The sequence below is a fragment of the Acanthopagrus latus genome, chromosome 9, assembly GCF_904848185.1.
Source record: "Acanthopagrus latus isolate v.2019 chromosome 9, fAcaLat1.1, whole genome shotgun sequence".
Lineage (NCBI taxonomy): Eukaryota > Metazoa > Chordata > Actinopteri > Spariformes > Sparidae > Acanthopagrus > Acanthopagrus latus.
In genome coordinates this window covers 1,605,300-1,617,665 of record NC_051047.1, presented here as the reverse complement: position 1 = coordinate 1,617,665, position 12,366 = coordinate 1,605,300, and the positions used below count along the sequence as shown (strand labels likewise).

Genomic DNA, 12,366 nt, shown 5'->3' with positions numbered 1-12,366 from the left:
GACTGCTGGGCCTCATCTGGTATATGTGCCCTGCTGAGTGCCATTCTAGTGCTATTTGTTTTTAGATCACTACATGGATTGCACTATTGTCATGTATTGTTTTTTATATGATGAATTATTATTTCTAATGCATTAAAGTATAGATCACCCATTATTTTGAAATGAGTAAAAAACATGCCCTGAGCTGAAATAGTTGAAAGGTGTCTCTTGAACCTCTGACCACACCAGACATCATTGCTGGGTGTGGGCTCTAGTCATTTTGACCACACCCAACTGTGATGTAGCATGGTACTATTAGTTCAAGAGCTGCTTATCATAAGCAGTGTTTTAATGTTAAGGTTAATGTTAAGCCAATTAAACCACTTTTTAATGCTATTGGGTGGTAAATGACATTACATTTTTATAAGCTGATCATATGTTTTGGACATAAAATCTATCTGCAGTGTAACTATTAATAGCTTTTAAACTATCTTAGTGTATCGCACTACCCTGATTTCAAAAAAGATAAATGAGAGCAGAATGCAATCATTTGAAAATAAACTGTACTTACGAGAAACTGTTTATGAAGTGTTCATGAGCCCATGTAGTAATGTCCTTTATGCAATCATGTGTTTCACACAGTGGTGAACTTCACCCAATCCTTGCTTGTGATTGATTGAGCCTTCCTAGGTTGTCCCTTTCATACCCAATCACGGCACTATTTGGATGCATATTTAAACAAAGGGGACCTAAATGCAGGCACAAAATCAGGCAGGTAACTAAACGAAAGGCAAACTTTAAAGACATAAAGTCCAGGTAAAATACATCCAAAATCCAAATATGTAGCAAAAAAGTAAACAAAACACAAGAAAACCAAGAAACAAAAGCAAAGAAAGTACAGAACAGAAATAACACAAGGAATTAGGAACCAAAAGCAGGAAACACATGACAGGAAGATGGACAGGGACACTAGGGGACACAAGGGCATCACAGAACAAGAAAAGACACATGATAATGACAGCTGTCAAAGAGAGAGATGACTTAAATACACCATTTGTAGGAGTAATTAACTAATAGAACACAGCTGGAGAGTGAATAGGGCAGGTGAAAGGACAACAGGATGAAATGAAAAGCACATGAGAACAAAACTTCAAAAATAAAACAGGAAATAACTGAACCACTAACTCAAACAATTACACTATCACCTGTTACCAATAAACCCCTTTACCCACAGAAATTTTCAAACAAGTGTTTTGTTGCCTCTGTCCCGACTTGTCTGAAACATCGCTGCCATTAAATTCAGAACAAACACAAATTTACAAAAATCAATGAAGCTGATAAAACATAAACTATGTTATCTTTTTACCCTTTTCAACTGATTTATATATCAAACAGTTAGCAAATTATCACAGTCTGTTTTATGTTTAAGACAGGTGTCCAACTTTTTTAGAAATGGGGCTTCAGTACTTTACCAAATTTTGGTGAGGAGGAAATAGAAAGGTAGTGGTTTTTGTACTCATTCTGCAATCAAAAACAACAGAGAATGAACAAGACATTACAGAGACACTGTAAAGCCCCACAGTACTGACAACAACAACAGCCTTCAAGGGTAAACATGATATTAGCATTACTAAAAAACGCTACATGTGTTGTAATAATGGGCTATGAACAGCACCTCTTGTCTTTGTTTCAGGTGTTTCCACTTATCTCTTTCTTTCTTTCTTTCTTTCTTTCTTTCTTTCTTTCTTTCTTTCTTTCTTTCTTTCTTTCTTTCTGTCTTTCTTTCTTTCTGACAGTCGCTACACTAGTTTAAAATTGTGTTAAATATACCTCCGCCTGAACACAGAACATCTCTGTGTGTGTGTTCCTCAAATATCTCTGCAGATCAGGATCAGACTGACCTGAGAGTTTCAACATGGCTGCTGCTTGGTTCAAGGGTGTGCAACATAGACATATAAAGATATGTCTATGTGTTGTCTTATGTTTATGTCTATAGTGTGCAACGTTGCATTTGTTTGGACTGCAATGATACCGTTAATAAATGATTTCATAAATGCTTTACAAACACCACTAGCATTGTCAACCATAGCCACCATAGTCACGTGCACACCAGAGCCAATCACTGCAGAGCTCACTTCCACGACACACCTTAAGAAACAAACAGACTTATACCGAGCTGGACCGGGATTTTGCCGGTGGTTCGGTCCTGTTCTGTTCTGTGCACCTACACTGACTGTTGTGGATTAATGAGACTAAACGAGTCCGGACTGAATCTGTTCCGGTCTGAGGAGATCCGGAGACATAAGGACAACAAAGTGGAATCAAAATCTGTGGATGTTCGTGTGTAGCTAGCTGCTAACCCACCCCCACGGCCCACCTCCTGAGTCGACAGACGCACCTGCACATCCAAAACCGGACTTGGAGTAAATAATGTCCACAACGCTTTTTTGCGAGCATTGCCGTCACGTTTGCTTTGTGTCTGGTGCAGGACTAAATGGTAAAAACGGGCTTTTGTCACGAAAGTGTCCAAGCAGCAAGTTTGGTTGCTGAGGAACAGGAAGTTGTGTGAGGGACGCCGGCGGTGATACAGACAGTGACAGAGATGGCGAGTTTTGAGAGTTGAGAGATTTGTGACATATAGCGTGTTTGGAGTGTATAGTTAGTGTGTTATGTAGTGTTTAGTGTAGTGTTTTTTTTTTGTGTGTGTTGTGAGTCAAAAAAAGGAGGAGACTTCTGAATGTGGAACAGGCAGGAATGAGCTGAGGAGCCCTGAGCCTGAGGCATTGCCTGCATTTAAATGTAAATAGTTACATATAACTTTGTAAATTTCAAAAACTTATGCACAAATTTAGCAAACATCAATTTATATTTGCATTACAACTAATGCATTTGGTTCATTAAACACATTTGTGGTTTTCACAGTAAAAAATCTAACTTTTTCTTTTATATTTTATGTTATTTTGTGATTTTAGGTCCATAATGTTAATATAGTATGTCAAAATGAAAAAATAACTGTAAAGTCACACATGTGAGGTTGTGCTGAAAATAATGACACCAAACAAGGCAAGGTAAATAGCTTTTAAGGTGAAATATAATGGTAAAATCAAAAGTAGTCAAAAATAGCCAGTTATATCCCTGATGTCCCACCTTCAAACACAACCTCATTTGGCCATCCATGAAAAAGCTGCTTCACCTTCCACTTTTCTATAGGAATACATGCTTCCTACGGGCACTGCACTAGTAGCATTCATCATATTTTTCCTTCACATACAATTTGTGGACACGGACCTCAGTCTTCTCAGCTGGAGACGATCGTAAGTCCGTATAAAGGGCTGTCACGTGCATTTGCAGTGCGTGAAGGATGACGTCAACGCGTCGCTTGAGCCAGTTCGCCTGCGCAGATTAACCAGGAAGCGCAATGGCAGTTTGAAACAACAACACAAAACACTTAAGCTATGTATTGGAAGAAAGGAGAATAACAAGTAAGTCCGTTTAAATTTCACACATTGTTGGCGGTGACCTATTAAATATATACAAGGCCAATGAAAAGACGACGGGTGTTGCTTATTTTGGAAGTGTTTAGTGACATGACAGCTGTGGTGCAAACGATGCTAGCTCTGAGCTGACAGACTTCACTGCTCGGTTGGTTTAACTCGTGTGTGAACTGTATGTGTGAGCAGACTGACCCACGACCCTGACAACAGTGTAACTTTTGCGCTACTGTGGTGCGTACTGTAAGAATACTACACCATGATCAATACATGTTTGCCATTATGTTTGACTTGTATTTCTATAAGATACTGAGTCAGAGATCAGTGAGGCAGTGACCAGTCACCAACATGGTGACTGACTGGTCACCAGCAAGACCAGCATATGTTGTGTTTTGGTGCCGGTCTATGCTGTTTTTTCCAGCAGGGGAGGAAAGCCGAATTCTCTTCATGTTGTTCTTTTTGTCCTACCAACAGACCAAACCCGAAACCCAAACCCGAGGAAATTACAAATAGTTTTATTCTCTGCTACTTAGAAATTTAGCATAATGTTGCTGAGCCTTGACCATGACACCATGACATCTTAAACAGTTGATGATAATGAAAGCAGCCGTTTGCTGCATTCTAAGTTTTAGCTAGATGTACCTTATGAACTGGTACTGAATATAATTTAAATAGTCATGTATTATATATTTTCTAGCATTTGTTGTGCAAGGTAGAACTGTTAGTGCTTCTATGTAAAATGTTCTACTGATTTCAATAATTTGATCTTTTTTGATAGTCAAGTGTGATAAAGCTTTTTTTTTTTTGACATATTGAAAACTCCTGATTAGCTTTTCAACACATATGCAATCATGGGAAATATTCACCCCTAAGTAAAAACCAGTCATAACATTTCTACGTAGCTCAGTCTTGTTTTCAGTGTTTCAAATTTGTTTTACTAATATTTTCTTCATTGACAGTCACTTTGTCATCTCTATAACCTGCAGAGCTCTGACTGAAGATTGTTTACAGATCTTTTTTTATTGAAGGTGCTTGAGCAAAATGACTCTGTTGATCTGGTGGGATGGAGATACACCAATCTCACCATCTCATTTGCAGTATGGATTCTGTAACAGAAACTCAGTCTGACACCAGCACTGTGCGCTCATGTGCTTAATGTGCTCCAGCAGGTTTGATTGCCTCCAGTCCCAGTCCCAGCCATGGTGCGCTGCCAGTCCTGCCCCAAGCTGTGCTCCCGCTCGTCAGCTTACACACTGGCCCTTGGCCTGGGCTTTGTAACCTTGGGGACCAGTCGTGTAGTGCTGCTCAAATTCTCTGCCAATGCTGGTGACTGACAATGAGACACATTACACTTTTTGTTTCAAACAGATAACCTTCAAGTCAAAAGCACAGTTATAAAAGACATGCTATAAAATGGTTTTAATATTTCCTCTGTGTATACCACTGAAGTGCATCTTGTTGACATTGTGTCTGTTTGTGTTCTATTTGCAGAGAACAAATATGACTTCCTCCCTGCATCGGTCAACCTACTTGCTGAGGCACTCAAACTGCTCTTCTGTCTGGTTATGTCAGTCAGGGTCGTAGTCCGAGGTAATCATTGAAGCCTCAGATGTCTCGCTGTGTGTGTGTGTGTGTGTGTGTGTGTGTGTGTGTGTGTGTGTGTGTGTGTGTGTGTGTGTGTGTGTGTGTGATGGTAAGGTTTATTGATTGGCTCTTTTCGTCTGTTCCCTCAGAGGGACGATCATGCAGAGAACTTGGCTGTTCTTCCAGCGCTTCGTTCCTCAGTTCCCTGAAGTGGGCTGTGCCTGCTTTCCTCTACTTTCTCGACAACCTCATCATCTTCTATGTGATGGTTTACCTGCAACCTGTTAGTCAAGATATCAGTATTTAATTATATGATAAATATTTTTGTATGACAGTTTTACAATGGGGTTTCTGTATGACATACATTCCAGTTATTCAGATTGTGTATTTGTAATTCTTTGACATCCTGTTGGGAGTTTACTGAGAGAAAAAAAGAGTACGGTATATCAAAGTTTCACAGTATCTTTTCATATCACACAGGCTTTTACAGAATGTTCTGTGCAGAGTCTTCTGCTATCACACTACTGTATTATATTCAGACCAGCTGTTCCTCCTTTTGTTCCCAGGCCATGGCAGTGTTGTTCTCCAACTTTGTTATCCTGACCACTGCTGTACTCTTCAGGATTGTTCTGAAGTAAGAGGCTCGACTGACAACTCTGTAATGTTTAGTTCTTTTATAGGATAATGTGATTATCAGCTGATTCACTTTTCTCATTGCCCATTTCACGTTGTTGCTTTCCATACCTTTTACAGATTTGGGAGACTTGTTTGGAATTACTGTCTTCCATTAAACAGATTTATATGGTATCAGTCAAAAGTTTGGACACACCTTCTCATTCATTGGTTTTTCTTTATTTTCATCATTTTCTGCATCGCAGATCAATACTGAAAACATCGAAACTATGAGGGAACACGTATGGAATTATGCAGTAAACAAAAAAGAACAAAAAAAAAATCAACCTAGGATATGTTTTATATTTTATATTTTCTTCAAAGTTGCCACTTTTTGCTTTGATGACAGTGTTGCACACTTATAGCATTCTTTAAATCAGATTGATGAGGTAGTCATCTGGAATGGTTAATATATAATTCCACAAGTGCTCCTTTTAATTTTGGAAGTATTCAGTATTGAAAAACCACAAATGAGAGAAGGTGTGTCCAAACGTTTGACTGATACTGTATGATATTAACAAATATTATAAAAGTGTCTATGAAGTCAGATTTGACTTTACTACACAGTAGGGCAATATAACTGAATGTGCTGCACTGGTTACAATGTAAAAAGCAAAAAAATAGAAGACTTCTACAAGTCAACTCGTAGATATCTACAGTTGACTGTCACAAAGACAGCATTAGCAGCATGGCTAGTACTAACTGGTGGGCTACTGTCCAAAGCAAAAAACTGTTTTCCAGTGTGACATTGAAACCGTTATCTCAGCACTATAAAAAGGCAGAGCACCCAGTTGTATTAATAACTATGCATGTCTTGATTTAAAAAGCCTCAAGTCCTTGTGGTAAGAGGAAACACATATCAGCTGGGTAACAAACTTTGACATAACACTGGTGCTCTCAATTGAGTGAATGCCCATCCATTCATTCATTCTCCTCCACTTTCTATCACTCTTCCTCAATACCTTCTTTCTTGAGCTTCTATAGCTGTTCCAGTTATTCCACCATTACCTGAGTATAGTGACCATGGAAAACAATTTCTTTTCCTGGTTTTGTTGGGCTGTGGCAGATGCACTTCCTTAATTTGACTTTCATTTTTCAAGAAAAAATCCAGTTCAGTGGTAGACTGATTAGCATAGTGAAAGCAAGTCTTATAGGGAGACAATCTATCTGTGCACAGATGGTGCCATGTAGCCTTTACACTGTGCAATCAGTATTTACTTCTGAATCTTCAAGCAAAAAACATTGTCTGTGTCTAGTTTAAGTCACATTGAAGTTAAAAGAAATTCAGACTTCTAGTTTTTGTTGTTTCATCATTTCCTCCACCTTCATGTTGACTCCAGATGAAACTGAAATGTTTGTTTCTCATCTTTTCCCTCAGGAGGCGCCTGTCCTGGGTTCAGTGGGCAGCATTAGTTGTCCTCTTCCTGTCTATCGTTTCCTTGACGACAGGATCAGGGGGAAGCCAGAAAGCCCTAGCTGTACCAGGTCTCCACTCAAACCCCCTCTCTACCCCTTCCAACTCTTGCGTACTCTACACACAGCTGCTGGAGCAGATGAGGAACAGCAGGTAATATGAATGCATTATAGGTGATGAATGGACAACCTGAAACGAGAATGCAGCAGAACTAGTGATACTGACTTATTTATTCCATACATTCTCCTTCCTTGTCAAAACCTGCTGCCTACATTACTCACAATACAACTTGACCACCAACAGTTCATCTGGAGATATTGATGTTAGGTGAAAGTAGTGGCTAATGTACCTTTAAGGCAGCTAGCAACCACATATGAAGATTGGGCTACAGAGGTCACTTATCGAGCAAACTTATCATGCACCCCAAGAACTGAAATCTTACTTTGATGATCCTTTGAGTTCCCCTTCCACAACTTAATATAAAATCTAGTGAGGATAATTTTTGCCTCATAGGATATACTATTTACAGGCTATCTGGGTATTATACAGGTGTTAATCAAATCCGTATGAGTTTCCAGATTGCAGTGAGACTTTCACAGCCTATTGTATGCCTCATTTTGGAATCAATTGAAGTCAGTTTTGTTGTTTTAATTTGTCTTGTTTGTATTTTCTCTCCTACCACACTGCCAGCGAATCATGGGCATCGTCCCTGTCTAGACCGGCCTGGAGGGACAGGTTAGTGGGGAAGCTTCAGTCGCTGGGTGTTGGTCACATCCTGCTACTCCTTCAATGCTTCATCGCCGCCATGGCCAACATCTACAATGAGAAGATCCTCAAAGAAGGAGACCAGCTCACTGAGAGCATCTTCATCCAGAACAGTAAATTGTGAGAACAACCTAAGGAAAAAATTAGAAGCTACAGTCAGTTGTTCCATTCTAATCTTAGTGTGCATCATTTTGTAGGTATGCCTATGGAGTGGTGTTTAATGGTCTGACCCTTGGGCTCAGCAGTGAGGCCAGAGGGCTTGCCATGCACTGTGGCCTCCTCCATGGACATAACATCTACTCCCTGGGTCTGATGGTGGTGACTGGTGAGTTAACAGTGGAGAAGTTACAAGTCATCATTTTTCAGTCTCCACTGAAAACAAATGAGGGATCTGATGCCCAAGTGGTTAAGTTGAGGCGGCTTAAACTTCTCAATTAAAGGAAGAGTATGACATTTTGTGACAAAGGAGTATTTGCTTTCTTACTAAGAGGTAGCAAAGAAGCTTGACCCCTTTTTTCTGTCTGTTGAATATTAAGCTCCAGCCAGAAGAAAAGTATCTTAGCTTAGCAGAAAGGCCAGAAGCAAGGGAAAACAGCCCTGTATATGCCCTGATTTTGTCCAAAATTAAAACAAAAACATTTTTCAGTTCACTAAGTAACATGTAACATGAGAAAAAATGTGTTCATTCCACATCGACAAACTTAATATAATGTGTTAATGTGTGGCTGGTAGAGGGATTCCTTTTTTCTTTGGATGGAGCCAAGCTATCTGTTTTCCATGACTTCCAGTCTGTCTGCTATGCTAAGCTAACCAGCATAAAAGTAGTATTAGATTTCCAATAAAACTTCTCATAAAACCCAACCTTTATGGCCATGATCTTGAGTTTTCATGTCTAACACATTCCAACAACCAGTAACCTTATCCCCAGGACTGTTTGACGTGACATGACAAAATCATGCTTTATCCACCCTTTATATAAAGTAACTATAAACACAGGCTGTTTACACAGGAAAAAACAGGACCACACAGGCTTTTTGCTGTTGTTTATACTTCTTTGCTGTCCACAGAATGCGAACAATGTAAAAAGAAATATATGCAACAAAAATATACAAAATAAAGCAATTTCAAAAGGCAGCATGTGAAAAATAAATCAAAAAAAGTGACAGCAGTGATAAAAACCACCCAGCTGAGTGGATATCTCCGCCAAGGCCAACAAGCAAATTTCAACCAATAATGTCATGTAATCCACCCATCAATCAATATTCACAAGTGGGCAAGTGATTTCATGTCAGATAGACACTGCTGGAGCAGAGTGTTTCTTGGGGCTGGGGCACAAAAATACTAATTTATAACTTTATTTAGGGATTTTCATAAAACTGGATCATACTTTATGGAGACAGTATTTTCTGGTTTTACTTCTAATGTCCTCTGGCTGCTCTGCCTGGACCCTCTGTGATTCATGGAGCTTCCTGATGAACTGATGGTTTAACCTGTTGCTAAAGTAAACTCTAATTGTGGCTAACTGTACTGGGCTCCAAGTGACTGAGGTTGGAGTCAGGAACCAAACCCAAACTCTGAGACAAACTGCAGCCAGTTTGACAAAATGAATTCAGTACTGAGGTGGTTTACAACTTAGGAGTTACAGCTTGCTCACTTAGTCATGAAGTTAATGTTTGCAGACCTCATAACTGGCCAAAGTTAGGCCGCTGGTTGCCAGGAGCAGAATCCAGCAAGGAAACCACCTTGGACCCCTCATCACTTAACTGGGCACCCCCAGTGACCTGGTCAGACACAGTCCACTACTTTGACATAAAGCTTCATGGCAGGTGTCGTAATACACACTGAGCGCTAATCTTACAATAACTGCCAATCAGTATCCTCTAATACGTAGTCCCTCCCTCCCTGACAGTTTTGACATTAAGCCTCATAAGTAGTCTATGAGTGTCTGATTTGATAAACTAAGACTATTCTCTATCTTCTCCTCAGCGGCCCTGGGTTTATCTGTGGCCTTCATCTTGAAATTCAGAGACAACATGTTCCATGTGCTGACAGGCCAGATCACCACAGTTATGGTTACATCACTCTCCTTCTTCTTCTTTGACTTCCACCCTTCGCTGGACTTCTTCCTGCAGGCTCCCATGGTCCTACTGGCCATCTTTATCTACAATGCCAGTCGGCCAAAGGACCTGGAGTACAGCCTGCAGCAGGAAAAACTGCGGGTCATCAATGGAGAGGTTTTCGAGCGGTCCAGAGGGGTAGGGAGCAACCCACAAAAAACACATATCCCCACACAAAGTTCTCTGTTCGAAACTTGACTCTTTTTTTCTGTAATGTGATTTCTTCAGAGTAGGAGGAAACATGATTGTCTTCTCAACTAACAGAATTCAGACTCATGCTGGTGCTTTACCTCAGTTAATTTCATTAGGTCAGTGTAATCTTTAATTGGATTTGGAATAGGAAGTTATTAAGCAGAACAGATTTCTATGAGGGCCATATGAGGACACTGTCCTGGACATAGTAGGACTTGGAGGTTGTATCCATGACCCACACTCAACTTAGAAATAGTACGATGCTAAATGCTTTTGTGTCTGCAGGTTTGTCCACTGAATTCCATCACATCTCCACGCATTCTGATAAGATCTTTTTACATTTTCTTCTATAGGACGGCGAGGAGCTGGAGCTCCTAACAAAGACCAACACAGACAGTGAATCTGAGGAGGAGTCTTTGTAGCATTGACTTCCCCATTGGACAGAAGAGTTTTTCTTCACTGCCTTTATATTCCTATTAATCATAGACCTGTGGTCTTGGACATAGCATGGTTGCAGATTCTTTCAAACCATTTACTTGAATGATGTTCAGCAAGTGAGCTATGAATGACAGAGATGAGATTGTGTCCTGAACTCTGTCAGACTCTTGTGGTAACTAAGGCTATTGTGTATATTTTGAAATGTGCCTGTCCGTGTATAAGCGCTGACAAAAAACACCAGACAAACATAATTTGAAGGGAAATCATTTTTACCATATTTGCCCTTTTGGATCAATGAGGGATTATGTTGTTGATAGTTTACTCCCTTAAATGATTTCTGTTGTTTTTACTGCTATTTGACTACTTGCAGTTGATTTACTGTTTAAGTTGAATGACCAGCAGCCACATTTCAGACAGTTTTATGATTGTAAGGCTTTATGCTATTTGTATTTGTTGTTGAAACTGTGAAAGGAGTATTTATTAAACAATGGTCAAATTTAAAAGGTTGAAGACTTAAGCACAGTACAGCACAAATTCACCAGCCGTAGCTTAAAAGATTTCCAGAAATGTAAACACATCAGGACAGTTGTTTCAAATCCAGTACAGGGCTTTCTATTTTTTTTTGGATCAAACAGTGTATTACTTAAACATGAACCATAGTATGAGCTTTAACATAATAGACCAGTTAGTATGCGTGACTTTCTGAAAGCACAACAAACAGGGTCTTGGTTTTCTACTTGGCCCTGAACCTTTTTAGATTTTTGATTTTTGTTTACCTTTTTTAGTATTGATGTATTACACCTGTGAAATAATATTATTTTCTTTTTCTTATGATTTTTGCTTGTGCCGTGAATTTCTATCATGTCTGACTGTTGTTCTGAAATAAATGCAAATAAACTGCTTTAATTTTGTCTGAGTTTAAGTGACATCAGTGGCGTCTTAAAGTTGAAAAACCCCAGCCTTATAGGAGAGAAGATGAAAATGTGATGGAGGACACATTTTGTCATTACCTAGTCAATTTCAGACTTTGCATTATTTTGCTTACATAACATCTTCAGTCAGATCATTGGCAAGAAAATGTCCATACACATTTTTATGAGGTATCCTCATTGCATATTTTAAGTAGAATATTAATATTCATTCATATTCTTTCTATTCTGGACTTTACATATGCCAAGCTTTTCAGTGTCACTTCTATCTGAAGGAGTTTTCTGATAAATCTGACTGTGAATGAAATGACGGCACAAAATGACACACTATTCAGAAAAACATGGTGGTTTTGTCAAACTTTGACTCTTATGTCAACAAAATACAATAATTGTAAGCCTTGCTTATCCAATCTTTGTGCATATTTAACTAGATTATGCATAATTTGCACATTTAGAATATTTGTAAGAAAAAGAATGTCTATGTAAGCAATTCACTTTGAAGTTTAATTATAGTGTTTAGGTAATTAGTTACATTTTTCACTCTATTCACCATTTTTTGTCTGAAAATGTTTTGAATTTTATACCGATTAATACATAATACATACCTTTTAAGGTGGGTTTCTCAAAATGAGTCTTCTTTCAGGCTTTGAGGCAGCAATCTCCACCTCAGCAGCACCTAAATATGCCACACCCTCAAGTTTGTTCCCTGTGGTGTCTATATTAACTAGGGGTTGTTCAATATATCGTCCATCATTTCTCCATATGACTTATGGGGTAGTTAAAAC

General features: G+C 39.1%; 1 protein-coding gene across 2 annotated transcripts; it reads left to right on the top strand.

Moving 5' to 3' along the window:
* Positions 1 to 3,338: 3,338 nt before the first annotated feature.
* On the top strand, positions 3,339 to 11,565 carry slc35a5 (solute carrier family 35 member A5). Of its 2 annotated transcripts, none has more exons than XM_037110266.1 (10): positions 3,339 to 3,461; positions 4,640 to 4,796; positions 4,962 to 5,060; positions 5,204 to 5,337; positions 5,621 to 5,688; positions 7,105 to 7,293; positions 7,831 to 8,025; positions 8,103 to 8,230; positions 9,892 to 10,160; positions 10,568 to 11,565. In XM_037110266.1, exons 2-10 carry the CDS (start codon positions 4,670 to 4,672, stop codon positions 10,634 to 10,636), a joined length of 1,278 nt encoding a protein of 425 aa, XP_036966161.1. In that variant the 5' UTR covers positions 3,339 to 3,461; positions 4,640 to 4,669; the 3' UTR covers positions 10,637 to 11,565. The 2 variants fall into 2 exon arrangements, with proteins under 2 accessions (XP_036966161.1, XP_036966159.1); XM_037110264.1 differs by having other exon boundaries at positions 4,637 to 4,796.
* Positions 11,566 to 12,366: the final 801 nt, after the last annotated feature.